The 27,280-nt window shown below is 36.5% G+C and overlaps 1 protein-coding gene across 5 annotated transcripts; it reads left to right on the plus strand.

Moving 5' to 3' along the window:
* Positions 1–246: 246 nt before the first annotated feature.
* LOC131331886 (pleiotropic drug resistance protein 1-like) lies at positions 247–25,437 on the plus strand. 5 transcript variants are annotated; one of them, XM_058365836.1, is made up of 24 exons: positions 247–821; positions 966–1,086; positions 7,325–7,413; positions 7,516–7,600; positions 11,731–11,890; positions 12,355–12,431; positions 13,872–13,925; positions 14,031–14,121; positions 14,469–14,770; positions 15,199–15,480; positions 15,828–16,144; positions 16,225–16,385; positions 16,483–16,586; positions 16,687–16,843; positions 16,948–17,055; positions 17,138–17,301; positions 20,237–20,569; positions 20,846–21,136; positions 21,230–21,313; positions 21,397–21,530; positions 22,492–22,719; positions 22,808–22,979; positions 24,646–24,900; positions 24,992–25,437. In XM_058365836.1, the coding sequence occupies exons 1-24, from the start codon at positions 490–492 to the stop codon at positions 25,247–25,249; spliced, it is 4,359 nt and encodes a 1,452-aa protein (XP_058221819.1). In that variant the 5' UTR covers positions 247–489; the 3' UTR covers positions 25,250–25,437. The 5 variants fall into 5 exon arrangements, with proteins under 5 accessions (XP_058221819.1, XP_058221823.1, XP_058221822.1 ...); XM_058365838.1 differs by lacking the exons at positions 247–821; positions 966–1,086; positions 7,325–7,413; positions 7,516–7,600 and adding exons at positions 9,308–9,500; positions 9,531–9,560; XM_058365840.1 differs by lacking the exons at positions 247–821; positions 966–1,086; positions 7,325–7,413; positions 7,516–7,600; positions 11,731–11,890 and adding exons at positions 9,307–9,500; positions 9,531–9,560.
* The last annotated feature ends 1,843 nt before the right edge of the window (positions 25,438–27,280 follow it).

The following is a 27,280-nucleotide window of genomic DNA, read 5'->3' on the forward strand; positions in this document are numbered from 1 at the left end:
CGTAATATCTTATACGGCTAAAGTTACCATTCACTAACGTAACACTTGTCATTCGCTAAGGCAACTGTGAGATCCAACGGTTAGGATGAAACCAATCAGATCCAACGATTCAGGAACAATGGGAGTATGGTGCTCCCAAACCGCTTGGAAGCACCGCAGCCGGACTCGACCCCAAGGGAAAGAAAACAGAGAAAGAGAAAGGCAAACAGAACAGGTATATTATTATCTATATAATAACGGAATTTAGTTTTTGATTCTTTATCTTATAATAAAGCTAACGGGTGGTCTCCGTATTCCTACATCTCCTTAAAAAGAAACAAGTACAAATAGAGAAAGAGAACACAAGCTCCAACGCACTTCCAGGGAGAGAAACAGAGAGAAAACAGAGCAACACTGAGAGAAAACATATTTCTTCATCATCATCTCTGAAATTCAGGAATTCAAGCTCCATTGCGTTGAAAACTTGAGATTTCCGATTGGGCCGATAACATGGACGGAGTAGGAGGAGAGGACTTAATGCGTGCAATTAGTGCACGTTTGAGCAGTTCTAACCTCTGGAAAGGCAGCGGGAGAGAGGCTTTCTCTCTCTCTTCCAGTGAAGAGCAGGATGAAGAAGCACTGAAATGGGCATCCTTGGAAAAACTGCCAACATTCGCGAGGATAAGGACAGGAATCCTGAGCGAAGAAGAGGGGCGAATAAGAGAAATCGACGTCAAGAAACTTGGGGCGATAGAGAAGAGGAATTTGGTGGAGAGGCTTATGACAATTGCAGAGGAAGGTAACGAGAATTTCTTGCTGCAGCTCAAGGAAAGAATCAACAGGTAAAATCTTGCTTATTTTTATTCCTCAAAAATTGAGAGTCTATTATTTACTTCTCATCTTTTAGTACTGTAAAATAAATATATTTTGCTTTGCTTTGCTTTGGTTTCCTCTGTTTTTGATGTTTCTTGAAAAACTTGATGCAGGGTTGGGATTGCTTTTCCGAATATTGAAGTGAGGTTTCAGAACTTGAGTGTTGATGCAGAGGCCTACGTCGGCGCCAGAGCACTCCCATCAATTTTCAACTTCTTTTTTAATGCTCTCCAGGTAAAAATTTCTCCCATATCATGCACACTACCGAGGGAAGAAAATATAAGGAAGAACTACTGGTGGTAGTTTATTTCCTTCGCCCACTTTGTGTGAATTTCATGTGAATTATTTTGTAATATATTTACTGTAATTAGTAGGGTGGATCATATCCAAGATTTTGAATACCGTACTGATGGACGCTTTAAATTGCATCTTGTTTTTGTCGGTAAAGTCGGTAACTGTGTACTGACATTTTTATTTGTTTTTTACTCCTACGTTAATTTACTACTGTAAGAACATCTCCAGCAAACTCAAACCATTTCTAGCTATTTAAGCAAGGAATTACCTCAAAAACTGGTTTAGCCTGCCACCAAATGGTTGAGGTCTCCAACAGACAAGTCAATTGGGCTAAGCAAATATTAAAAACATTATTTTAATACCAAAAAAAAAGAAGAAACAGAGATGGCGGATGACCAAAACGGTGACAACCACCTGCAATTTCAAAACGGCGACAACCACCAAAACGGCGACGACCAAAAAAGAACCATCTCTGGCACCTCCATTGCAGCCACCACCTGCCATACCCACCTCTCTCTCTTTCTATGCTCACAAATCAACAAACCCATAGAGAACACTAAAAATTTGAAGGGCAAGGGGTTTGCTCGGATCTGGCCACAGCCGACAACGGCCGATGACGGCGACGACCAAAACGACAGCCATATCCGTGAGAGAGAGAGGGAGAGGGGAGGGCGATTGTTTTTACCTTCGCTGGAGCAAGTAGATCTGACTTGTCGGAGGCCGTCGCCAATCTGTTTTCGGGGATAGGGGCTGAAGCGAGCCTTCCGTACTCGCTAGGTTGGGCGAGGTGGTTGAGCGAGGTGCTCAACTGGCGAGACCCAGCCGAGACTGCTGGAAACGAAAAAATGGAGGTTTTCTCGCCAGTTTGTCATCGCCGGAGCTCCAAGCGAGCCTCCTGGAGATGCTCTAATTAGTGGGATGTTTACTATATTTTTATATTACTCCACTATGTTTTGTTTACTATATTTATATTACTCCAATATGTTTTGTTTACTATATTTATATTATTCCACTATGTTTACTATTTATATTATATTACTAGTCCACTAGTTGGTGGGGTTTATATTATATTCTAGTTAGTGGGATCTAAATTCTATATTATATACATATAGTATAATCAAACAAGAGAGTATATAAAAGTCATTTACTAAAAAAAAAAAATAGAAAAGGAAAAAACAGAGTTTAAATAAACTTCTTTTTAAGGAGTGTCTTGCCTATTTAGAAAGCAACCTCAATGTCAAGGGAGCGAAAAATACATGTCCATGACATTTTCACTTATGCGCCTTTAATCTCTCTTTTCGGGAATACTCTTTGTGGTTAAATCTTTAAAAGATCTAACACATATTTTGATGGTTCATTTCCATTTTGCATGTTAAATTTGATTTGATGGATTTAAATTTGATTCGTTGATTAGAATTTAGTAATTGATGTTATTAGTTGGCTTTGTCAACTGAAGCAATATTACGTCATGTTCACCCGTATCTTCAGCACGGGCATTCGCTAGTTATATTTATATTACTCCACCATGTTATTACTATAGTTTGTGGGATGTATATCAACCTAATAAAATACAATGGTGTGCGGACTACACAAACACAAGTTGAAAGAAGAGTTGAGATTCATTTGATCCAAAGGCTAGTAATGCAATTTCCCAAGAAACTAAAGTGCCAATGTTCTTTACATATATTACAAAGCTTCCATCAAATCACTTTTGCCTTAACCAGCCACTGGTTTGCACATTCCAAAACATTTCTGTGCTCTCAAAATTTGAAACCCACTGTGCCATTTCATCTCTCTCTCTCTCTCTCTCTCTCTCTCTCTCTCTCTCCAAGAACTGGACTTTCATCCCCGTTGATTTTCAGCCCCCTCCCCCTCATCCACAACCTACCAGGGCTTCGTCTCACCACCATCCCGCCTCCAACCTGAATACAGTGAGGTTTGATTTTTCAATTTTGTCGCTAACTATTGTTATGGAAGTGTTCTGTTTCAAAATTTGAATTTTGAAAAAAAAAAAGGCACATACATATATTCGGCACTTCAAATCTAGAGAAAAAGGTTCTTCTCAACGTTTAGTCCATTCAGAAAAGGGCTTCGCTATTTGGCATCGAGCTATAGATTGGGGGTGGGTTTGATTTGGTTATTTTTCAACTAATATCCGGCGTCGAGCTAAAGAAGGGGAATGATCTTGGGTGTGTTTTGTATGATTTGGGGTGATTGTGGGTTATAACCTGCTAGAAAAATATTAGGGCAATACGAAATAGGGCATTATTTGCTAATTACATACTAATGAATCGATTTAGTATTTGAGCCATTAGCTAGCAAGTGCTGTAGGCATGGGCAATTTCAACTGGAGTGCGCAGTACCATAGGTACGGATAAGCACTAGTTATATTTATATTACTCCACCAGTTAGTGGGGTGTATATTATATTCTACTTAGTGGGATGTACGTTCTATATTATATATAGTAGGAAAAGTCTATAATACACACCCATTAAAAGGGTATACCATATGTACCTATGTTATGATTCATTCATAACATTTTAGTGTGTTTCGTAATTTTTGTTCTAGAATTCATAACCTTTCTGCAGTACGATTCGTAATATTTTCATTATGATTCATAACATTTTGATATATTTCATAACCTTTATACAATCCGTAACTTTGTAGCAATACGATTCGTAACATTTTCTTTATAATTCATAATATTTTGGTGGTGCATATAGTATACACCCAAACAAGAGAGTATATAATAGTCATTTACACACAAAAAAAAAAAAATAGCAACAAATAGAGTCTAAATAAACTTCTTTTAAAGTGCTTGTTGGAACTCCACCGGAGGCTCTCTCTCTCAAAAACTTCAAACCCTAACCGCCAATAGTTTTTCCCCTCTCCCCCTTCTCAGGCGGCAGGAGGGGGAGGGATCATTCCCCTCCGATCTCTCTCCCTCTGTTCTCTTCCCCCCCACCATCAAACTGTCTTCTCTCTGAATCCCGTGACTGAAGTTTGAGCGTCCATTGGGAACTTTTCAGCTAGATCGTTTCCCAGTGATATTTCGAGACTTCGGTTTCAGTGGTTACAGGTAAAATGCGGTCTACCACCGTTCTCAACGTCAATCTTCTCAGATCTGTGACTTGATGTCGTCTATCACATTTGCAAGGAGACCACCTCCCAACGATGAGTTCTTATTTTTTAAAGTAGATGTGGTGGTTACGAGTTTATCAAGGTGGTTGCGAAAGAGCGGCGGCAGATGTCTTGGCTGTGCTTCTTTTATTTTATTTTTTATTTTAATAATTTCCCCTTTTTTTTTGGGGAGGGGGGGAATTTCTCATTTTGTAAGGCAGCGCATCTATGCGCTTATACGTTCTTTCTTTTAGAGTGTCTGATCTGTGGACTCTCAACTTTCCCCCATGGAGATCTTTTGATGAATACTACCTCTTAATTTTTGGCAAAATATATATATATATTTTTTTAACGAGTGTCTTGCCTATTTAGATTACCCGATCATCTATTTATCTTATGAGAAACAATACTTTTATTTATTCAAACTTGAATTTACATTTTTTATGCATTTTTAAGATTTTGACTAAATCGGAGCTATTACGACTCAATACGATTCACAAATGGGGCTTTTCGATTCCCGATTTGACAACTATGCCTAGAGTACTAGATTTTTTGCGAGTACGGTATGTACTAGTACTAGTGAGATACTGGTTACCGTTTTGAATTTATCATTATTAGTGTTATTTTTTTCATATTGAATAATTTAGTATAATATATACATTTATTGTATGGAAAAATAAATTAAAAATAATTTGGTACCGTCGGATATTTAACTGTTACTGTCCGATATTGTCCGGTAATAGAAGAGAACAATAAATTTAAAAGTAGTCCGGTATTGTTTAGTATTGACCGGTAACAACTGATATTTGAGCTGAACAAAATTAGAGGTATGGGTATCAGATTTGGTCAATATTGATATGTATCGGCTGGTATAGAAGTGAAAACCTTGATCCCATCTAAGATATTTGGCCCAAGAAGAGAGGAGCGTGGAATTCCCAGGGAGAACACATTGATAATTGAAAAGAAAATTTATTAGAAACTGTGCGAAGAGAGAATGGTTGGTTCTAGAGAACCAAAACGAACACAATTTTTGTGATTTTTGAGGCTTTTTGAGTTTTGTTTTTATTAAATAAATTGCGTTAATTAATTTTACGTCAAACTTTTGTGAATTATTATTTCGTCTCGTCGAGACCAATAAGAAAAAATATAAAATTATGAATTTTATCACAATATTTTTAAAAATATTCAAGATAAAGCCCAAAAAGCTTATATTGGATATTTTCAAAAATATTTAGGTAAAAATAAAAAAAAATTTACTTTTCCAATTCTTTCTGTCGAGACGAATTAATAATCCACAAAAAATTAGTGCAAAACTAAAAATGCAAAAAAAAGAGAAAAGAATAAAGACACAATTCAATAAACTCTTAGAAAAAAAAGGCCAAAAAGCTCTCCGATGAACAAGGCATTATTATTATAAAAGTTGTTTTCTTATAAAACTATAACCATGACTAAAGATTGTGAATAAAATACGTATCTAAAATTCCTAGAGCTGTTGAGTGATGCTCTCCTCAGAGTAAATGGTTTAGAGATACTAGTGGAGCCAAGATTTTGATTCAGGGGGTTGGGTTAATAGATATATATATTTTATCGGAACATATACTTATTATATCATAAGGGTTTTGCTTTTTTAAATCATTACATTTATACATTAAAATGATTTTTTAGGCTACTTCAACTGTCACGTGTTTATTTTTTATTTATGAAAAAAATTGAGAAATGAGAATGTAAAATTACCGATTTTGGGAGACTTAGCCATAAGTTTCTCATATTTACATTTTTTGGGATCAATGACAAGCACCTTTTGCGAACAAACATAAGGACAAATGTGCCTAGAAAGTGTCTAAAATCTTAGAGTACCATATGAAGATGCCTAAAACGATAGGATACCTTATGAAAGTGCCTAAAAGTGTTTTGGCCTTATGGCTAAAAAACTTAAAAAGTTGAAGAACCTCCATTGAAAACTATTTTGCTGACGTCCTTCTCTTAAATCAAAATTATTTTACTGGCCTTATGGCTAATTTTTTTGTAGATTGAACCAAAATTACTGTGTTAATTAAGATTATACGTAGCTACACACGAATAATCATCAATAATATTTAAAATAAGGTATATGCAAAATAAATTTTTATAACCTGAACGTTAGGGGAGTTGGGATCGGGGGGCTAAGATCCCACCTCAACATAGCTCCACTCCTATGTAGAGATAACTTCCCCCCGATCCCACCTCAACATAGCTCCACCCCTGTTTAGAGATAACTTACGTTGCCCAATCTTGTCTGTAGATCTTGTCGGACTGCTTTTCCACCATCTCTTCTAAAATCAATTGGTGTTAGCGAATGCTTCAATTAAGTCTTTTATGGCATTCGACATCGCACCCATAAGTCTGTTTTTAGAGCGGTCGCAGGGAGTGGCATTGTGTAATTAAATCCATAGGGGCACTTCGGGCTCAACAATCCCTCCCTCACGATGACGCTCCCACGACTCGAACCCATGACTTTTCTGGCTCTGATACCACTTGTCGGACCGCTTTTCCATTATCTCTCTTAAAACCAATTGGTGTTAGCGAAAGCTTCAATTAAATCTTTTATGACATTTGATATTGCACCCGCAAATAGCAAATATATCCAACAGTAGATAACAATATACTGGTGTTATTGATCCTAGAATTGGCTACTCTCGTATTAACAATGAGATGAAAATTGCTTTTCTTCAAACTTTAAGACTCGTTAGGCCGATTGCTACTATTCTTGTTAGATTTCTTGGAGGGTTCAAACTTAAAACCAATTGGCTATAGGTGTAGTAACCTCTAGATTATATTAACCAAGTTTGAGTGGTTTAGATGAGCAATGTGGGACAAAATTTAACAATTCTACTTTAAAATCATGTCTCCGTTATTGTATCATCTCACAATATTTGAACATGTTTGATAGTATTATTATTATCTTCATTAATTTAACTAACTAGCTTGGAATATCTCTCTCTCTCTCTCTCTCTCTCTCTCTCTCTCTCTCTCTCTCTCTCTCTCTCTCTCTCTCTCTCTCTCTCTCTCTGTATGAAGGGATTCTTGAATTGTCTCCATGTTTTACCAAGTAGGAAGATACCATTGGCGATTCTCCATGATGTTAGTGGAATCATCAAGCCTGGCAGGTAAGAAAAAACATTACTGAGTAGTTAATTGGTTCTCATTGCCGATCAAAATTTATTACTCCTTAATTGGTTCTCATTTCAATAATTATATACATTTTGCAGATTGACATTGCTTTTAGGTCCACCAAGTTCTGGAAAGACTACATTGCTACTAGCTTTGGCTGGAGAACTTGATCCTGATCTAAAAGTGAGAATTACATTTGTTTTCTCGATTAATATCACAGTATTACGGATTTGACAAATTGCTGGTCACAACCAATAAAGGAAAATAGATTATGATATTAATATAAACACTAAAAATTTAATTAGGGGTTTGCCTAGTGGTCAAGAATTGGGACTTAAGGTTTGCTCCCTCCTAAAATCTTAGGTTCGAAATCTTTAATTAGGTGCTATCAACTCCTTTGGGGTCAGTCTATACAGAGTTTTACTCTGACTTTAATTGTGACCCCCATAAGGGGGGAAGTGAGATTGGTTCCACAGGATTAGTCGATGTGCGTGAAAGCTAGCCCAGACACCTTTAAAAAAAATGTAAGTATATGAGAAAGTAGAGTAGTGAAATTGAACTATGACAACAGAACTTATTATATTATAGAAACAAAAATCAGAAATCAAAATAAGACAAAATCAGGAAAACTGGAAATGATTATGTGAATTGAGGCCCGTGTTTCACACAATATCGTTGAAACAAAATCACCATCTCGCCGATAGAGGAGACTCAGTCTCCCAGGATATGAAGACAGTTATACGGTTGTAGTCACCGTCAACCACTCTGTCGAACCAAAGTGTGAAATTCTTTATCTTGCGGAGCTAATAAAACAACAGAACAACACTCGAAATGCAAATGCTTTGGGGGCGTTTGGTAACATTTTTATTTTCAGTTTTTAGTTTCTGTTTTTTTATTTTTTTGAAAACTGATAAAGAAAACACGTTTGGTAAGTTGTTTTTTGTTTCTTGTTTACTACATAAACGTTTTCAAAGTTTCCATAAATTGTGATAACCCACAAATGGTGTTTTCCCCCTGTTTTTTCCCTACCAATATATGTCATCATAAAATTGTTTTCATTGGAATAATTCCTTCGCTTTGGATGGGCCCATCCAACCCCTTTTGTTTTTCTCTCATTTCATTCTATTGGAATGATGACTGAAAACAAACACAAAATTATACACCAAACATGTTTTTCTTGTATTGTCATTTTCAACTGTTTTACAAAAAAATGTATTACCAAACATGTCTTTTGTTTTTATTTCTATGAAAATTAAACTTGATTCTACTTTCAGTTTTTTACGTTAAAAAAATTGAAAAGGTTACCAAACGCCCTCTAAAGTTGAGGTTCTCGGATTTGGCCCGAGATCCAAGTCGAGCCGAAGACCATGAGCCACAGGCCCACAAGTAGTGGCAACGTCTGCGTGTGTGTGGCAACGTCTGTACTACAACCACCCATATTGAATGTGTGTAGTGTGTGTGGGGTTCATTCCTTTTGTGTGAGTGCATGTGTCAGGCTGCTTTCTCTTGAAGTTGACTTAAATTTGAACATTTTGACTTTATTTGATTTTTTTTGTATTTGTTTATTTTGCGTCAAATTTTTATGGGTTATTGATTCATCTCAACGAAAGAAATCGAAAAAGTAAAAGTGCCAAAATTATACTACTTTTTCGATTTCTCTCGTCGAAACCAATCAATAACTCACAAAAATTTGACATAAAATTAACAAATGCAAAAAAAATTCAAATAAGAACAAAATTTTCAAATTTAAATTAAGTACAAGAGAATGCAGCCTTAAGTGTTTGTATGGTTGAAAAATTATTGGTGTGGCAAGTGGACCAAAACCCACGTACCCAAGGTTTTTGGGGGATTTCAGCCACTCCATCCAAAAAAACAAAACTACGTCGTTTTGCTCTCCCCAACTCCCAAAATCCCCCAAAATTGACGACGGTTGGGGCTCTGAGAGGTAGACGATAGCCAGGGAAACGGCAACCTTGGAAGCGACTGCCTCCGTTCCTCCATTGCCGTGCAACTCGACCGCAACAATGGAAACGCAACAGCCGTTCCTCCATTGCCGTACAACTCGGCCCACAATCGTTGATGGTGCACCACCGACGCCGCCCACAACCGTTGATGGTGCACCACCTACCTCTCCGAACCACCGGTAAGATTCTATCTGCATTCTTAAGGGTTTGATTGTATCTGCATTATTACACGTATCGGTGGCAAAGGGCAAAAGTTCGGACAAAACTCAGGAACCAAACCCTTCATCTTGCGGATCAAAAAAAATAAAAAAAACCCTTCATCATGAATCAGTTTACCCACTGGGACTGTAGATCCCTTTAACCTCACCCAAAAAAAAAACCATATTGCTTTTTTTTAAAAAAAAAATCAAAAAACCATTTCATAGTCCCACAAGTCCATACAACCTAAACCGTAAGGTAGCCTTGTGAAAGTGTATAAACCCTAAATACTATCAACCTAAACCGTAAGGTAGCCTTGTGAAAGTGTATAAACCCTAAATACTATGAAAGTGCCTGAATCACTAAAAGTCTAAGATCCTACATAATAAGAAAGTGCACCCTAAAATCCTATAAAAGGTGCCTAAACCCTAGGGTACTCTACGCTAGTGTAATTTACCCTACCTTAGGGTACCTTATCCTATAATAAAAAAGTGCACCCTAAAATATTATGAAAGTGTCTAAACTCTAGGATACCCTAAAATGGACTCGAGACCTTACAAAATTAATAGGTGGACTTGTGGGCTTATGAAGTTCATATAATGGACCTAAAACTAATTTTCTAAAAAAAAAATCCTTTCTCCTCCTCCTGCAACTTTCACCGGTCAACGAAAACACCAATTGAGGAAAAACCCTTTCTCCTAAATTCTTCTGCAACTTTTACCAGTCAACGTCGTTTCGATCCTATACTTAGCTGGTTAACCTATCAAAACGACGTAGTTTTATTTTTGTGAATGGAGTTGCTGAACGTCGTTTTGGGAGGCTGCAAACTGCAGTCTTTTTAATTTCCTCACTGCAGGGACTTGGAGTCCGACTTTTTCACCTTCTCAACCTTGGCTACTTGAAGGGATAATTTTTCTTTCATCTCTCAATAAATTATGTCCATTGTTTTCATAGTTTAAACCCCTTGTATATGAGTATAAGAGTATCTAATTAAACCCATTTGTACCTACCTCAAAAAGTTATATGCATCGGACTTTAATTTTGGCTCAAATTTCCCGAAAACTTTTATGAACAGGCCTATTTTCTTCAACAAATTAAAACCAACCATAATAAATATTGTATACAACCCTGAGGGTTGGTCCAGGTTGTTGGTGGGTGTGCACACAATGGTTTAGTGTTCGACTTTTGAGGCCAAGCCGCAAGAACGTAAATTCTTGAGAATTCCTAGTCCTGGTGTTGATGATCTGGCTTTGACTAGATCAGGGAGATGATTGGCCAAGGTGTGCGAAAACTGACCATCCAGTTTGGATTATAACTCATGAATTAAAGTTTGGATTAACTCATGAATATAACTCACTTACCCAAAAAGAAAAAAAAACTCATGAATTAAAGTTTGGATTAACTTCAACTCCAGTTTCATAACATAACTGAGTTTCATAACTGGTGGCTAAGTAAAGTTTTATACTCTTTAGTCTTTACCTTTGAACTCTCTGACTTCTACCCAGAATATTTTGGTAGCGGACAAACTTACGGGCTTAATAGCTTGAGCACGGTCCAAACATGCTCAAGCTCATTTTGAGAGTCAATTTTCCTTCATTTAATTTCCAACACTTCCTGCTGACAAAGGCTTTAGCAGGAAAACTAAAATTCCTCTTTTGCATGATCTATTTTGAAGAAAACCGTTTTATAGTGACAAAGTTTGTACTATGGGTCCACAACTTTCTTGGTAACGGAATACTAAGAAAGTTATAGGAAAGTTCATTTTCCCATCCCATCTGTCCAAGTAAACAAGGGCTCTATGTTAAATATGTCTTGTTATAATGTGTTGACTATTCCTATGGTTTTTAATGGTAATTAAACTATTCATAATTAGTCTGTCTTACGTGTACTTATATTTTTATCTCGATTCTGAACCCAATCCCTGTGAATACTTTTTAGCAAAAGGAAAATACTTGCATGCGTCCAATCAGTGCAGGCCCCATAAGCATTGTGTGCACATGCATCAATTTCAAAGATGTCATCTTCTAACTAGGTTTTTTTGGGTATTTAACGGGAAAAAAAAAAAAAACTAGGTTTTAGGAGCTTCATTTATCTTGTGATCTTATTACATAATTTTTGCTGGAACAAAAATATATATATATATATTTTCAGGTTTCAGGAAATATAACTTACAACGGTCATGGTATGAATGAGTTTGTCCCACAAAGGACATCAGCCTACATAAGCCAGCATGACCTGCATTTAGGAGAATTGACAGTAAGAGAAACACTAGCTTTCTCAGCTAGATGTCAAGGGGTCGGACAACGTTATGGTAAGTGATTACTCAGATATTTTAGCTGTCTTCATAACAGGTGCAGAAGCAGTAGGGGACCTGTCTTCAAAAATATTTTAGCTGTCTTCAAAAACTTTAGCGACAAATTTTGCATTTTCAGAGACAAATTTTATTTGTGGTCAAAAACCGAATTTGTTGTAGTGAATTATGATATAAAAAGGAAATTAAAATCTGAAATTATAAATAAAGTTACATTTGATCATCGAGTCAAATAATTTTACCTTCATTCTTGAAAGTTGCTCTTGATTTTTCACAAAACAAAACAAAACAAAATTTAACTACTTAGGTACTATAGTTACTTAAATGAAAGAAGAAAAATATAATAAGGGTCAATTCTGTTGGGCCAATACTTCATAAATATAGCATTTTGATTTGTGGAATGATAATTGGTCTTAATCATTTGGCTTAAATTTGTGTGTGTGTGTGTGTGTTTTTTTTTGTAGAAATGCTAACAGAATTATCCAGGAGAGAGAAGGAAGCCAACATTAAGCCAGACCCAGATCTAGATATTTTCATGAAGGTAAGCAAATAGCTAAGACTAGTTTCCACCACCAGGTATGGAAAAGTGCATCTTAATTCCCATTAAGGAGTAACACATTTTTTAATTACAACTAAGTCTACGCGTGTGCTGCGAACGTTCTCAACTCAATGTCTGAGAACGAATTACCACTAAATCTAGATGTGTGCTGAGAACGTTGAGTACGAATTACCACTAAGTCTAGGTGTGTATTGAGAACGTTCTTAGCTCTGAAATATCCAGATTTGCCAGTATTACCACTAAGTCTAGGCGTGTGCTAAGAACGTTTTTAAGAACGTCATCAATGATCAATGTCGGTGGTCAACAAGCAATGCCGATAGTTGGTCAACAGTTAACAATAGTGGTGGAGGAGTATATTTTGTGTAACAATTTGACTTACCTTAAACGTGTATTTCATAATTTGGGCTTTAACCCAGTGGGGATTTTACTTTAAATTTTCTGTACGTACACGTAAATTGCCCTTATTGTCAATTTTGTGGCCTCGCACATATTTCAAAACCATTTTTTCAAGAACAAAAAACTGAACGTTTCTATATCTTACAATTTTGCGAGGAAGTGTTTTGAGAATTCAGAAACATCTCTACAACATTTTCTTCAGAATTACTTACCACAAAAAAAGGCCTTTTTTTTGAACCGGATATTTGGTTTGGGAATTATGTAAACCGAAACCGGTTGAAACACAACTGTTCCAGTCTTAATCGGTTTAGCCGGTTTCGGTCCGGTTTGGCATTGTGGCCCTTGTGGGTTACATATTGGGCCAAGCCCAGTAAAAAAATTAACTTTGGGCCGATCAAACCCTAGAGCAGCAGAGTTGAACAATCTCTGGAGCAGAGACTGAGAGAGTGACTCACAACGATCTTCTTCTCCACTTGTTGTTCATGGTTCGTTGCAGTCTTGCGGAGAGAGAGAGATCTGGAAATGATTTTAGGGTTTGTGTTTATACTAATTCCGTGAAAAATAAACAATAGGTTGTATGGCCGAGTGGTAAGGTGTGGCTGTGCTAAGGCTGGGCCGCTGGGGTCCCGAGCCCCCCTCCTTACAATTTTTACTTATAAGCATAAAACCGGTCCGGTGCATAAGTCCTTCAAACCGGGAACTGGACCGAAATATTTTCATAGTATTATTTAAAACCGGACTGGACCGGTTCTCTCTGAAAACCGGAAAAATGAGCCGATTCGGTCTGGTTTTTTCGATTTTTGAAACAGCCCTATTCAGGATGGTGTTTCGAAAAATTCCTGAAAAACAATTTACGAACTTACGAGAACCTTAAATTTTCTGAAAGTGTTAACGCAAATATAATTCTTAAAATATGTTTTCTTTTGCCATAAATATACTTCTCTGTTGTGTTCACATGTAGTTTTTGTGAATCAGTTGTGCATTTGTGTTTTATGCTAATATAGTTGTACTCTATTAATAATCCAGGCAGTATCACTAGAAGGTGAGAGGGCCAATCTGATGACCGACTATATAATTAAGGTATTTGATTGAAATCCCAACTAAACAAAAAATAGTGTTATAAGCATTTGTGAGAAATTGGGTTTATATATATATCCCTCCATTTCTCATATCATGTATTTACAGATATTGGGACTGGACGTTTGTGCTGACAGTTTGGTGGGTGATGCAATGCTCAGAGGCATTTCTGGTGGACAAAAAAAACGAGTCACCACAGGTAAAAGCATTCAACAATAGAAACATTGTAGTAGTAAAAATACAAAAAAAAAAAAAAAAACCTGTTGACGATCCTAATGAGTTCTCACTTTGTTTAATCTCGCGGTTTTGGATCTTTACTTCATTGTTATTAGAATTTCAGTAAAGCACATTTATTGCAATCTGTGAATTAACCTTCACCTTTATTGTGAAAAAATTCTTGTTTCGAGGAAAAGTGATGCATGCATTAGTATATCACATGTCATCATTGATTTCAAGCTAGCCACTATAAAAAGCAATAAAAAAAAATGAAATGTTTACTAGTATTTTGGACCGGGTATTCTAAATATCTGGGCAAATATGCTGCAGGGGAGATGATGGTTGGACCAGCTAGAGCGCTCTTCATGGATGAGATATCTACTGGGTTGGACAGTTCTACCACTTTTCAGATTGTGAACTCAATCAAGAACAGCAGTCATATCCTTCAAGGAACCTTTGTTATCTCTCTCCTCCAGCCGGCACCAGAAACTTACGACTTATTCGATGACATAATTCTCCTCTCTGATGGTCAAATTGTTTACCAAGGCCCGCGTGAGAATGTGATTGAGTTCTTTGAACACATGGGCTTCAGGTGTCCAGAGAGGAAAGGAGTGGCTGACTTCCTACAAGAAGTACGTTATTTCTTCAAAACTCAAAAGTATTCTCTGAATACTACTCCATTATTCTGCTTTTGTTGACAACTCAATATTCTGTTATGGTATGTGAAGTTTGATTCTTTAGACCATTGGCGGCCAAAAATTGTTTTTAGTTGGGTAACAATTAAACACAACTTCAACAAAAAAATAAATAAATGAGTCGAATATGAACCTAGCAGTATTCGGCTCGATTAGGCTCGTGAACCTAGATTATATGTATATCATGGGATTTTTATGAGAATTTTGTATATGTACATAATACAAATTCTTTGTATTAGAATTTGTACAAGTATAAATGTTTATAATTACTAAAACTTTATTTATTCATATGTTTTTATTGTTAACCCTAGATGTTGTGTTATGGTTCTGCAAATTCCTAACAAGGTATTTGGTGAGAAGCACAGGTGACATCGAGAAAAGATCAAGAGCAATACAGGGCAAGGAGAGATGAGCCTTATAGTTTTGTTACTGCAAGGGAATTCGCAGAGTCATTCAAGTTATTTCATGTTGGTCGGGAACTAGACAATGAGCTTTCCATCCCATTTGACAAAGCCAAGAGCCACCCAGCGGCTTTATCAACTAGGAAATATGGAGTTAGTAAGAAAGAACTGCTGAAAGCTCTCATATCCAGAGAGTACTTGCTCATGAAGAGAAACTCATTTGTCTACATATTCAAGATGACTCAAGTTGAGTGGTTTACATTCCGAACACGTCAAAATTGTCAATATATGTTCAATTGTCGTTTAAAAGTAAATTCTCTGCAACACTTTTCAAAAACAGTTGTGGAAACACAAACACTCCTCGTTCTAATATATTGCATTAGTATTTAGTGAAAATGGTTTTCGAGAATTTGAACATCTTTATAATTAATATTGAAAATGGATTCTTTTCCTGAGAATTATGAAAAAAAAGTTTTGAGATTCATCAACCTAGCAAGTTTTTGGAAACTGTTCTGAAAACTTGATTCTGAAACAAGGATAAAACAAAAGGTCTCATTGTTAATTTTTTTTTTTTGTGTTCGTCTATTTTTCAGCTTGCGATAATGGCATTCATTGTGATGACGGTATTTTTAAGAACTAAGATGAGCAAGGAAACAACAGAAGATGGTGTGATTTTCCTGGGTGCTCTCTTCTTTACTCTCCTTCTCACTATGTTTACTGGAATGTCGGAGCTAGCCTTGACAGTCATGAAACTTCCTACCTTTTACAAGCAAAGGAACCTTCTCTTTTTTCCGTCTTGGGCGTTCTCATTACCTGCATGGATCCTCAAGATACCAATGACATTTATGGAAGTCAGTATTTATGTGTTCACCACTTATTATGTGATAGGTTTTGATCCAAACGTCGGAAGGTAACTGTGTTTAACTATCGTTTAGCTAGGCTTTGGTTATCCAATTTCATTTCAAAACTTGACAAATTCCTTAATGGCAGGTTGTTCAAAATGTACCTTGTGCTCTTTTGTATTAACCAGATGGCTTCTGGGCTATTCCGACTCATTGCCGGAATAGGACGAAACATGATTGTGGCAAACACATTTGGATCATTTGCATTAGTTACAATGGTTGTGTTGGGAGGATTTGTCTTGTCAAGAGGTAAAAAAAAGTAGTGCCATACATGTATTAGAAATGTGCATACACAAAAATAGATGTATTATTTGGGTAAATGTAAGAATAACTTTCTCTGCCTCAGATAATATAAAGAAGTGGTGGATATGGGGTTATTGGGTGTCGCCTCTGATGTATGGACAGAATGCTATAGCAGTGAATGAATTTTTTGGACACAGTTGGAAACAAGTACGCATCATATTTTTTTATGTGGGCTACACGAAATTGAAAACTAATAAGAACTTATAATTCTCTTTATCTCCTGAAATTTGGAAATTCTGTGATATAGGTGCCTTTTAATTCCACGGAATCATTAGGCGTGTTGGTTTTGAAGTCTCGTGGATTATTTCCAGAAGCACATTGGTATTGGATTGGAGTAGGAGCTTTGGTTGGATATGTTTTCCTGTTCAATGGCCTATACACATTGGCCCTAGCATATCTCAGCCGTAAGTAACCATATATGTTTTTGGCATGCACTAATTAGCAAAGCCTATTGAGTTTGTGATTCAATACTTCAACATCTCTTACTTAATCGATCTACGCGGTGTAGCATTTGAGAAGCCTCAGGCAATTCTATCTGAAGAAACAGTGGCCGAGAGAAATTCCGTTAAAGCAGGAGAAGTTATTGAGCTATCCTCAAGAGGGAAGAGCTCTTCCGGTTGGTCATTTAGCTCTTGTTTTCCTTAATTTTCAAATAGGTGGGTATTTTGCTATAACATACTTGTTTCATAATTATATAGAACGAGGCGATGAAGTTCAAACAAGTTTATCATCGAAATCAAGGTCTTCAAGAATCGGGAGCAATAGTGAAGATAACAAGAACATGCAGCGAGGAATGGTTCTACCATTTGAGCCCCTTTCCATCGCTTTCAATGATATCAAGTATTCAGTAGACATGCCACAGGTATCTTCATTTTATGTTCAATTACGAGATACACAACAAAATTATATAGGTGACTAGTTGTTGGATAAAACATTCTACTTTAAATTGTTCATTCATTCTTTCCTGCATATTGTAGCTCTATATCTTCTTTCCTTTATAATTTCCACAACCTTATTTAATTTTTTTCTGTATACAACCTTATTTAATTATAAATGACTATGTTGTAGTTTTGAGAATATTTTTGAACCTTTTTTATAAAAATACGTCACGGCTCTTTCTTATGGGATCGCCTAGGGCCCCACAATATTCAAGGTGTGAAGGAAAATAGTTAGTTTAGTTAGTTTAAGTTGTAATGTACTGTAAATTCGAGTTTCATTTCGGATGTATTTCATTTGTGCTTTTTCTGTGTAGCTAGAAACACCTTTGTAGAACTTGTTCCTTCATCTTTTTAAAGCTGAGCTTCCTCATGTCGAAGTATAGACGGATCCAGGAATATTGCTTAGTGGGGGCACTTGTTAATCATAATGGCGAAAGTTTATTTATTTTTAGTTAGCCACAGTAAGATCGTACAAAATTAAGGTGCCGTTCCACTTTCTTTTTAAGTACTTTTTTTTGTCCAATAAGAAGGCATGTTCCAGATCTGTGCAACCTTCTTATTTTTTAAGAATATCAGACCTTTCCCCCACAGCCTCCTGTGTGAAATGACCATATTGCCAGTACTGTGCGTGAAAGGAGAAGGTGGGGAGAAAGGCAGGGGTAAACTCTGGGGAAGTTCAATTTGTTGGAGGGCAATATGGTCATTACAACAACCATCTTTTTAAAAAATAAGAACTTTGTAGGGTGAAGTGGAATGAACCTTCTTATTTTCCACTTTTCATTACCGAAAAAAGTACTTTATTTTAAGAACCAAATCTAGAACGGCACCTAAGTCATGCATTACTAACTACAAAAGTTTATAATGCATACTTTAAGTTAAATTAGGTAAAAATGAGCACAAAATCTCAGACAAAAATTTTAAAATATGTTTTAAATGAACATCGACAAGTTTTAGAATGATCGAGCTAGTTTTGGTAATGACTTTATTTTAAAATATTTCTCCCAGACGGTTAAAAATAAAGAGAATCAAGAAAGAATAGTTCCAAATAGACAAACAGCTCGTAAAGCAATAAGTATAAATGCACCATATGATTAAATTCAAGCATAAAACTAATTTTATATTTGTATTTTCGAGATATATGCAAGTGTGTATTTTTATATATTAGCACACTTTAATAATTATGCTAATTTATACAAAAATATTTTAATTTTGAGTGGAGGCACGTGCCCCCGCGTAGGTCTGTCTCTTTGTCTAGGAATTGTCACTAGTTCATCAAACAACACATCTCCTTTTGCATTCAAAGCACTCTTCACATGCTTAAATTTTGATGGCAAACCTTTTATTGCACAAAAGACTAAATCATCATCTTCTGTATGATAACCAACAGCCTCAAGTTTGTGAGCATAACCTCTAATCTCATCCAGATAAAAATCCATAGTTCCTGTCCTTAGTTATGCTGTACAATCTATCTTTCATCTCATGAATGTGTGACTTTGAGAGGGAATTAAATTTGTTTTCCAATGTCTGCCATACTTGATATACATGCACAAGCCTTAACACATGAGTTAGTGTTGTAGGACACAAACTCGCAGTCAATCACTACAAGAGCTGATTATCAATCAAGTTCCAAATTAAGAGTATACTCATAATTTGTAACCCTAGCATTTGAAGAATCTAAAATTGTAGCTACTGGTGGTGTGATTGATCCATCTAGATAACCTAAGTATCCATTTGCACATAGAGCATTCATTACTTGAGTTCTCCACGGTAAGTAATTACCTGAATCAAGCTTAATGTTGACTGAGGATCAAAAAAAAAAAGGCTTAATGTTGACCAATGAATGAAAATTTGAAATCAGAAATGTAAGAGCAGCAGGTAGACCAACTGGTGTTGTCATCGTCATTGATTCACTTCAATTTGTGAGGTTAATCGTTTGAAATTGAGATTGTTGATGAAAAGAAGAGACAAATTGATTCATGCAGGATCAGAAATGGAGACTTGCGTACAAAATCCTCTGATACCATGAAGATAATCTAGCTATTAATTGAGAATCTAGCGAGAAAAATGGTTGTGTATTATTTCATTCTCAACTTGAATGAATTACAGAGAAGAAATCCTATTTATATCTCCTGCTACACCACCTCCCATTGGCCTACAAGAGCATCACATGGATTGATGAGTTGGCACCTCTCCCTCTCATCTACTAACTAACAGAAAAAGCACAAATGAAATAAATCCGAAATGAAACTCAAATGAACAGTACATTTACATCTAAAACTAACTAACTAAACTAACTGTTTTCCTTCACATTCATTTGTGCTTTTTCTGTTAATTAGTTGAGATGAGAGGGAGAGGTGCCAGCTCATCAATCCATGTGATGCTCTTGTAGGCCAATGGGAGCTGGTGTAGCAAGAGATATAAATAGGATTTCTTCTTCTATGTAATTCATCAAGTAAGTCGAAAATGAAATAATGCACAACCATTTCTCTCTCTAGATTCTCAGTTTATAGTTTTTCTTCACAAGGCTGACCTTGAACTTACTATACATTTATGCTTCGGTTTACAATTTAAGTGGGATATGAGTGTCGTCTATAATTTAATTATGGAAAGTCAATATATTACCTGTTTGAACTCGGGCACTAGGATTGAAGATAATGGATTATGCATTTAATTTGCATGAAGTACAAAATTTTATGCAACAAAAGGTTATCCTTATGCTTGACGTTTTATTTCTTAGTTAGTATAACTACATGAAATATATAACATTACCAGTAAAGTTGATGTCACAACATAAAATAATCAATGTTTGGAGCACAATTCTTTTTATACAAAGTGATGAAGTTGGTACGTCAATTGCAGGAAATGAAAGCACAAGGTATACCAGAAGACCGACTAGAACTTCTGAAAGGAGTAACTGGTTCTTTTAGACCAGGAGTTCTTACCGCACTAATGGGTGTTAGTGGGGCCGGTAAGACCACTCTAATGGATGTCTTGGCTGGTAGAAAAACTGGTGGATATATTGAGGGGAGTATCTTGGTTTCCGGATACCCAAAGAAACAAGAAACATTTGCTCGCATAGCTGGATATTGCGAGCAAACTGATATTCATTCTCCTCATGTAACAGTTTATGAATCTTTAACTTATTCTGCGTGGCTTCGGTTGCCTTCTGAAGTTGATTCCGCTACAAGAAAGGTGAGTTGTAATCTTTTAGATTAAGTTCCTTTCTGGTTGTGGTTTTCAAATTCATTTTTCTTTGTTACCTTGTTAGAAAATTCTAAAAACTTGCTACTTGACTTTTATCCAGAGCATTTTATCCCTAGAATCTTATGGGAAAACAAAACTTTTAGATAAGATCTGAAAGATATTCTTCTGTTGTCGGGAGTGGTACTGTTCATAAATGAACAAGATGCACATATTCTTTTTAGGTCTTGTTAATCACTGACTGTAAACCTAAATGAGGAATTACAGATGTTCGTTGACGAGGTAATGGAGCTTGTTGAGCTAACCCCACTAAGGGAAGCACTTGTCGGGTTGCCTGGCATAAGTGGTCTTTCAACCGAGCAACGCAAGAGGCTGACAATTGCAGTTGAGCTTGTAGCCAACCCATCGATTATATTCATGGATGAACCAACTTCAGGACTTGATGCTAGGGCAGCCGCAATAGTGATGAGAACGGTAAGAAACACAGTCGATACAGGAAGAACTGTGGTGTGCACCATCCATCAGCCAAGCATCGACATCTTTGATGCATTCGATGAGGTATGGATTCATTCATAAGATTATGGATCCTATTAATTAACCTAATCTCAAAACTTATAAGTTGTTGAAGAAATATATTTTTTGGAATCGCAGCTATTTCTATTGAAACGAGGAGGTGAAGAAATATACGTCGGTCCATTAGGCCACCATTCTGCACATCTCATCTCATACTTTGAGGTAAAGTTGATTAATACATAATTTATTAAAGTTTTCATAAGTCTACATCATTAGCTAACATATTCATGTAATGTTTATTTTAGGGCATCAATGGAGTCAGTAAAATTAAAGATGGTTATAATCCGGCTACTTGGATGTTAGAGGTGACTTCAGTAGCACAAGAAGCAGCTCATGGGGTCAACTTTGCTGAAGTGTACAAGAACTCAGAACTATACAGGCATGGAAAAGACTTGAATTATGAAAATTTTGATTTCAATATTGGTGAATACCTAAGAAGCACCGGTGTTTTTAAGGATGTTCTCGACACCTTTTGTACATTCGTCCAAACATATTTTACTATATACTACTCTCTCCGTCCCAATTTGCTTGCCCTTTTGGGGAAGCAAGTTTTTATGAGTACAATGATAAGAAATATAATTGGTATTGACTTTTCCAATTTGCCCCTACTTTATGCTTCACATGACACTTAAAGTAGAGAAGAAAGGGTGAAGGAGTAATGTTGCACAACTTTTTATGTTGATTTTTCAAAATAGACATGCATTTTGGGACATCCATAAAAGGAAAGAAGGACCAGCAATTTGGGACGAAGGGAGTAAAACTTTTCTAGATTCGGATCAGTTTAGCCACTGGAGGAATACGCCTTTCCTTTATGCAAATATGGAACACAATACAATTGTGAAAAGTTTGAATTTAGTGATAAAACAGAAACAACATAGATTTGTGCTGCCTCCTTTAGACTTTAGAAATTAGAGTAATAAATAGAACATAAAAGGAAGGCATTTTGTGTCCTACATCATTCAAAACTTTCCAGCGTTGTTACGTGCCTTTGTGCCTCCTTATGCCAACATTGAATTAAAAACACACCCAAGGGTTGCTCTAGTGGTTCGGGCGGATGTCCAGGCTTTAGAAATATTTTTCAAGGCCTGGGGTTCGATTTTCCACCGGGTGAGTACCCTAAAGTAAGTGGGGGGCCATGACTGGAGTGGTAGTAGTGCTAACTCCCCCGGAGATTTGGTTTGTGCAGTCAGGTCTATTTGGTGGCCTGGCTATAGGGTTGTTCTTCTATTACCCCCAAAAAAAAAAAAACATTGAAGTAAAAATGGAACGCACACAAATAATATAAAGTTAGCTTAATGTTATGCATTCTAGCTATTAACTCTATATGATGATTGAATCAGGAGAAACAAAGAAACAATTGCGGAACTAAGTACGCCTCCGCCAGGTTCAAAAGATCTTTACTTTGCCACTCAATATTCGCAATCTTTCTTCACCCAATGTATGGCATGCCTATGGAAACAACACCTATCATACTGGCGAAACCCACCATATACCGCAGTGAAATTCTTTTTCACAACTATCATAGCTTTGATGTTTGGGACAATCTTCTGGCAGCTTGGCTCCAACAGGTAATCAAAAAGCCATGCAACCCCATTATGTTATTTCTCTATCCATTTCTTAGTTTCTTAACTAGTTCATTTGTGTTGGAGATTTTAGGGGAACACAACAAGATATATTCAATGCAATGGGTTCTATGCATAGTTCTGTTCTTTTTCTTGGTATACAAAATGCCACGTCGGTGCAGCCAGTAGTTGCTGTTGAGAGAACAGTTTTTTATCGGGAAAAGGCAGCTGGAATGTACTCAGCTTTACCGTATGCATTTGGACAGGTATTGGCTATATTAAAATGTGGAGCCTATCTTCGAAAACTGCATTCATCAATTAAGCATCTTTCCGCAACCTAAAAAAACAAAATTAAAATCGTATCGATTTGGAATGCACTGAATACTACAGTAACAAATTGACATCCCATTCATCCATCTGCTTGTGATAGAAGGGAAAATTATGTCCTTTATGCTATGATGGATATTAATAGGGCGAGTTATAATTCTACATTGGAGGTTGAATTTTAGCTAAAAACCATGCATAACACGGTGTTGGGAGGGATAACATAGGTAATAGTGGTGAAAAAAAAGAGGGGAGAGCTCGTGAGAAGTATGAGAAGAAATAATTAATAAAAATAAAAATTTGAGAGCAGTTGAAGAAAATCGAAGGGTTCCAAAGAGAAATAAAGTGACATATGAATATACAGTGGCGGAGCCAAGATTTACCTCACGTGGGGGCATATTATACTAATAACCTTAAGCGAAAATCGAAATTAAGCGCAAATGCACAAACTATGGAAAATTGAATTGTAAATTTTATTCATTGGGTAAAAACCAATTAAAGAAACGAAGGCCTAATTTTTCCAAACAATTAAGATATATATTACGAACCTTAAAAGAAAAAAATAAAAAGTCCTAAATTATGTAGCCCCAAATTAAAAGTCTCTTCAATAAAATGTTACTTTTGCCGTATAGCTCCAAATTTAATTGGTGATTGGTGAGAAAAACGGTGAGATGACAGGCGACGACCACAGAAACGAGCGACCGGCAACGACAAAGTAAATCAAGCGTCGAGCGAGTTCTCCCCGTCGAGTTTTCTGTGTGGGTTTTTTGTTCTCCCACTCATTTTTTTCCGAAACAACTCATTTTTGCATAAAAAATAAACCATAAATTAAAAAAAGAAGAAGGGGGGATGAGGTGGGGGCACGTGACCCCACATGCCCGTTACTCGGTCCGCTCCTGTGAATATATGATGGAGAGGAGAAATAAGGGAAAATGTGTATTAGGATACAAGTTGGCACAAACCAATAGTATCTACATGTAAAAGCAATATTCATATCAAAATATTAATGAAGACGAATTTGTTTATGGGTGAAAGGCGAATATCATATTGTATATAATTGAAGTAGAAGTATATGAGTATAGCTTTCATACAAACCATCATGACCAAAATGATCATCTTACTTTGAACCTTAACAATTTTGGCTCACTCAACAACCGCCAAGTATCAAGGAGTAACAATCAACATATGATCATTTCTTTAAGTGCAAGTATTCACAACACGACCTTTGCTAGCTCCGCCCATGCTACATGGAAGTTGAGCGAAAGAAAAATTACTCTCTTTCCTATTTTCATTATCCATTATCTTGTTTGTCTCTTTTATGTTTTCTGCATATATCTTTTAGTGTGGATACTGAAAAATATGCAATTTGTATCTTGTTTGATAGATCTCGATTAGTTCTATAATACAAAGTTTTCAAAATTATGAAAAATATTATAGTAGATTGAAAGATATAAGCAATTAAAACATGGCACGCAATTCAAAAATGGACAATGAAAATGGGAGGAGTATTTATTAAGACAGTCGAGTGTGATTGGAGACTATTGTTCTTGTTAATATTTATGATGGTTATCTTATTTTTCTCACTGTCATTCCATTTCCATTATGCAGGTTGTGATTGAGCTCCCATACATTCTTGTGCAAAGTGTCATATATGGAGTCATAGTCTACAGTATGATTGGATTTGAGTGGACAACAGACAAATTCTTTTGGTACCTGTTTTTCATGTATTTCACCTTATTATACTTCACATTCTATGGGATGATGGCAGTAGCTGTAACTCCAAACCAAAGTATCGCAGCCATAGTCGCTTCTGCCTTCTATGCTATATGGAACCTCTTCTCCGGCTTTATAATTCCTAAGACGGTAAGTTCTACAGTAATGATTTCAATTCAAGTTCCCCATTTAAAAAAACTACTCATAAAGGGTCTCATCTTTCTTTCTCCCATCACAACAGAGGATTCCGGTGTGGTGGAAGTGGTACGTCTACATTTGCCCCGTCTCTTGGACTTTGTATGGATTATTAGCTTCACAGTTTGGAAACATTCAGACCGAGCTTGACACGGGTGAAACAGTGGAATATTTTGTGCAAACGTACTTTGATTTCAAGCATGATTTTGTGGGATATGTCGCTATAATCGTTGTTGGGTTCACTGTGCTCTTTGCGTTCTTATTTGCCTTCTCAATTAAGGCATTTAACTTTCAGAGAAGATAATAACAATGTAAGAGAATAACATCCTCAAGTTCTGTGCAATGACCATATTATGTAACCTCAATGCAATGACCATATTATGTAAGTTCTGTGCAATGACCAAAAGAACTTCGAGCAGTTATTTTGGACATTTTGTTGCACTCCATAATTTGTGAAGATTTTATTTAAGTGTATTTGTTACTTTGGATACCCATCCCGTGCTTTAGGCGAGCATAGCGTCACCAACTACACTTTTTAGGCACTCGATGCGGCATGTCTTTTATCGGAAGTGCCCATTGCGGCACACTTAATCTATCCAGAGTCGTCGCTTGGTTTTAGGAACCAAGAAACAAGAATTGAGATTGTGAATTCAGGAGCCAAGGGTACACTGAGGGGAAGGTGCTAGGTACTCCTTTCCGCCCAACCACAAAGGTTGGCCTCTACCTCTATGATGTAATACAGTTTAACATACTTAAATGATTTCACGAACTTTTAATTAAACCGTTAACAGATATGGGCGAGAAAAGTAATAAAAACCACACACGGGAAAGGGGATGAGACAAGCATACATAAAACAGGAGAACATAGCTTCTGTTCGACAGAACTCTGGCGACCACTAGAAAGATTGGCAGTTGACACAATCTAACTAGCGATCACCACTTAAGGTCTACTGATTGCCACATGCAAAAATACAAAACCGTTGTTCCCCGTTACATTAGAATAGTAGAAAACAAAAGAACAACAGAAAATAGAGAGAAGAAAATTAGACTGAATTTTAGGAAGCTATCCCGTTGGGGCTATTGATATCATCCCACCTTGATTCCTTAGTGCTTGGTGAGATTCGGGAGCTTGGTTTCATGGCTTTTATGGACTTAAAACATGAGGAACAAGCTCATAAGTGAAGAAAGGTTTACTATTTAGAGGTTGAAAGTAACACTTGGGATTGAATATCTTCTTTTATTTTTATAGATAGGTACTAAGATGCTCCGTCTCCATTCATACGACATTTTCCTATCAAGCAACAATGTTTATCCGTATTTATATCATTAAACTAGCGGATGCCCGTGCCTGAAGGCACGGCGCAACGTATTCTTAACCCAAAATTGAATAGAATTAGAGAAGTAATAGATGACAATAGCTACCTCATTTTGTTAAATTTCAAGTGAGCCCGTCTACGTTAGAGCACAATCGAAGTCTAAGAAAAATCAAGCTCAACGTAACAATTTATTAACTCCAACACGTGCAATAAGACCACATGCGCGCCCCTGCACGTTTTATAGCTAGGCACAACACAAACAAAGATGCCAAAAGCCCCAAATTACCTTGGTAGAGAGGAGAGTCAAGTAACCCATAGCAGCTATATCAACTACAACTTCTCGGCAATCATCAATAAAGTAACATATTCATGTCATCAAATTGTTGGGGGTAACATATTCATATCTCTTTGAGGCATTGTCAGTATTGAGTACTCTCTGCAACTCCCTGCAAATGGGCAGTGGAGCTCTCAGGATTAGTTGAGGTGCTCGAAAATTGGCATGGATATCTGAGTTATCAAAAAGGAAGCACATGAAAGGAAAATAAAAATGTTCTTTTGTTTACTCCTATTAACAAATAACATCTTGGACTACAAAAAAAACTTCAAGTCCTTGCCCTTGATTGACCGAAACCGACAATGGGCCAGAATTATAATCAGAACCCCAACTATATTTGTAACGTCCCAATTCGGGTCGTTACAATATTAATCATAATTTAGCGAATCAAAATCTGACCAACAACCGGTCTCACAAATTCCTAATCCCACAATTAACTCATAATAAGTAGTAAAGCCTTCATTGTGGATAAGCAAGATTTGTATTAACAAAGAACTGGAAGACATGTACAATTACGCAGGTCATACACCAAGCCATACACATTTATGAATATAAAAATCAATATCATCACAAACCAAACCACTAATTCAATTAATAGTAATACTGTCATGACCATAGAAAAGCTTCAAAAACAATATCATGGATTTTGTGATTGCCCATGCCTAAAGGCACGACACAATACGCC

Source organism: Rhododendron vialii, chromosome 7a (genome assembly GCF_030253575.1).
Source record: "Rhododendron vialii isolate Sample 1 chromosome 7a, ASM3025357v1".
Classification (NCBI taxonomy): domain Eukaryota; kingdom Viridiplantae; phylum Streptophyta; class Magnoliopsida; order Ericales; family Ericaceae; genus Rhododendron; species Rhododendron vialii.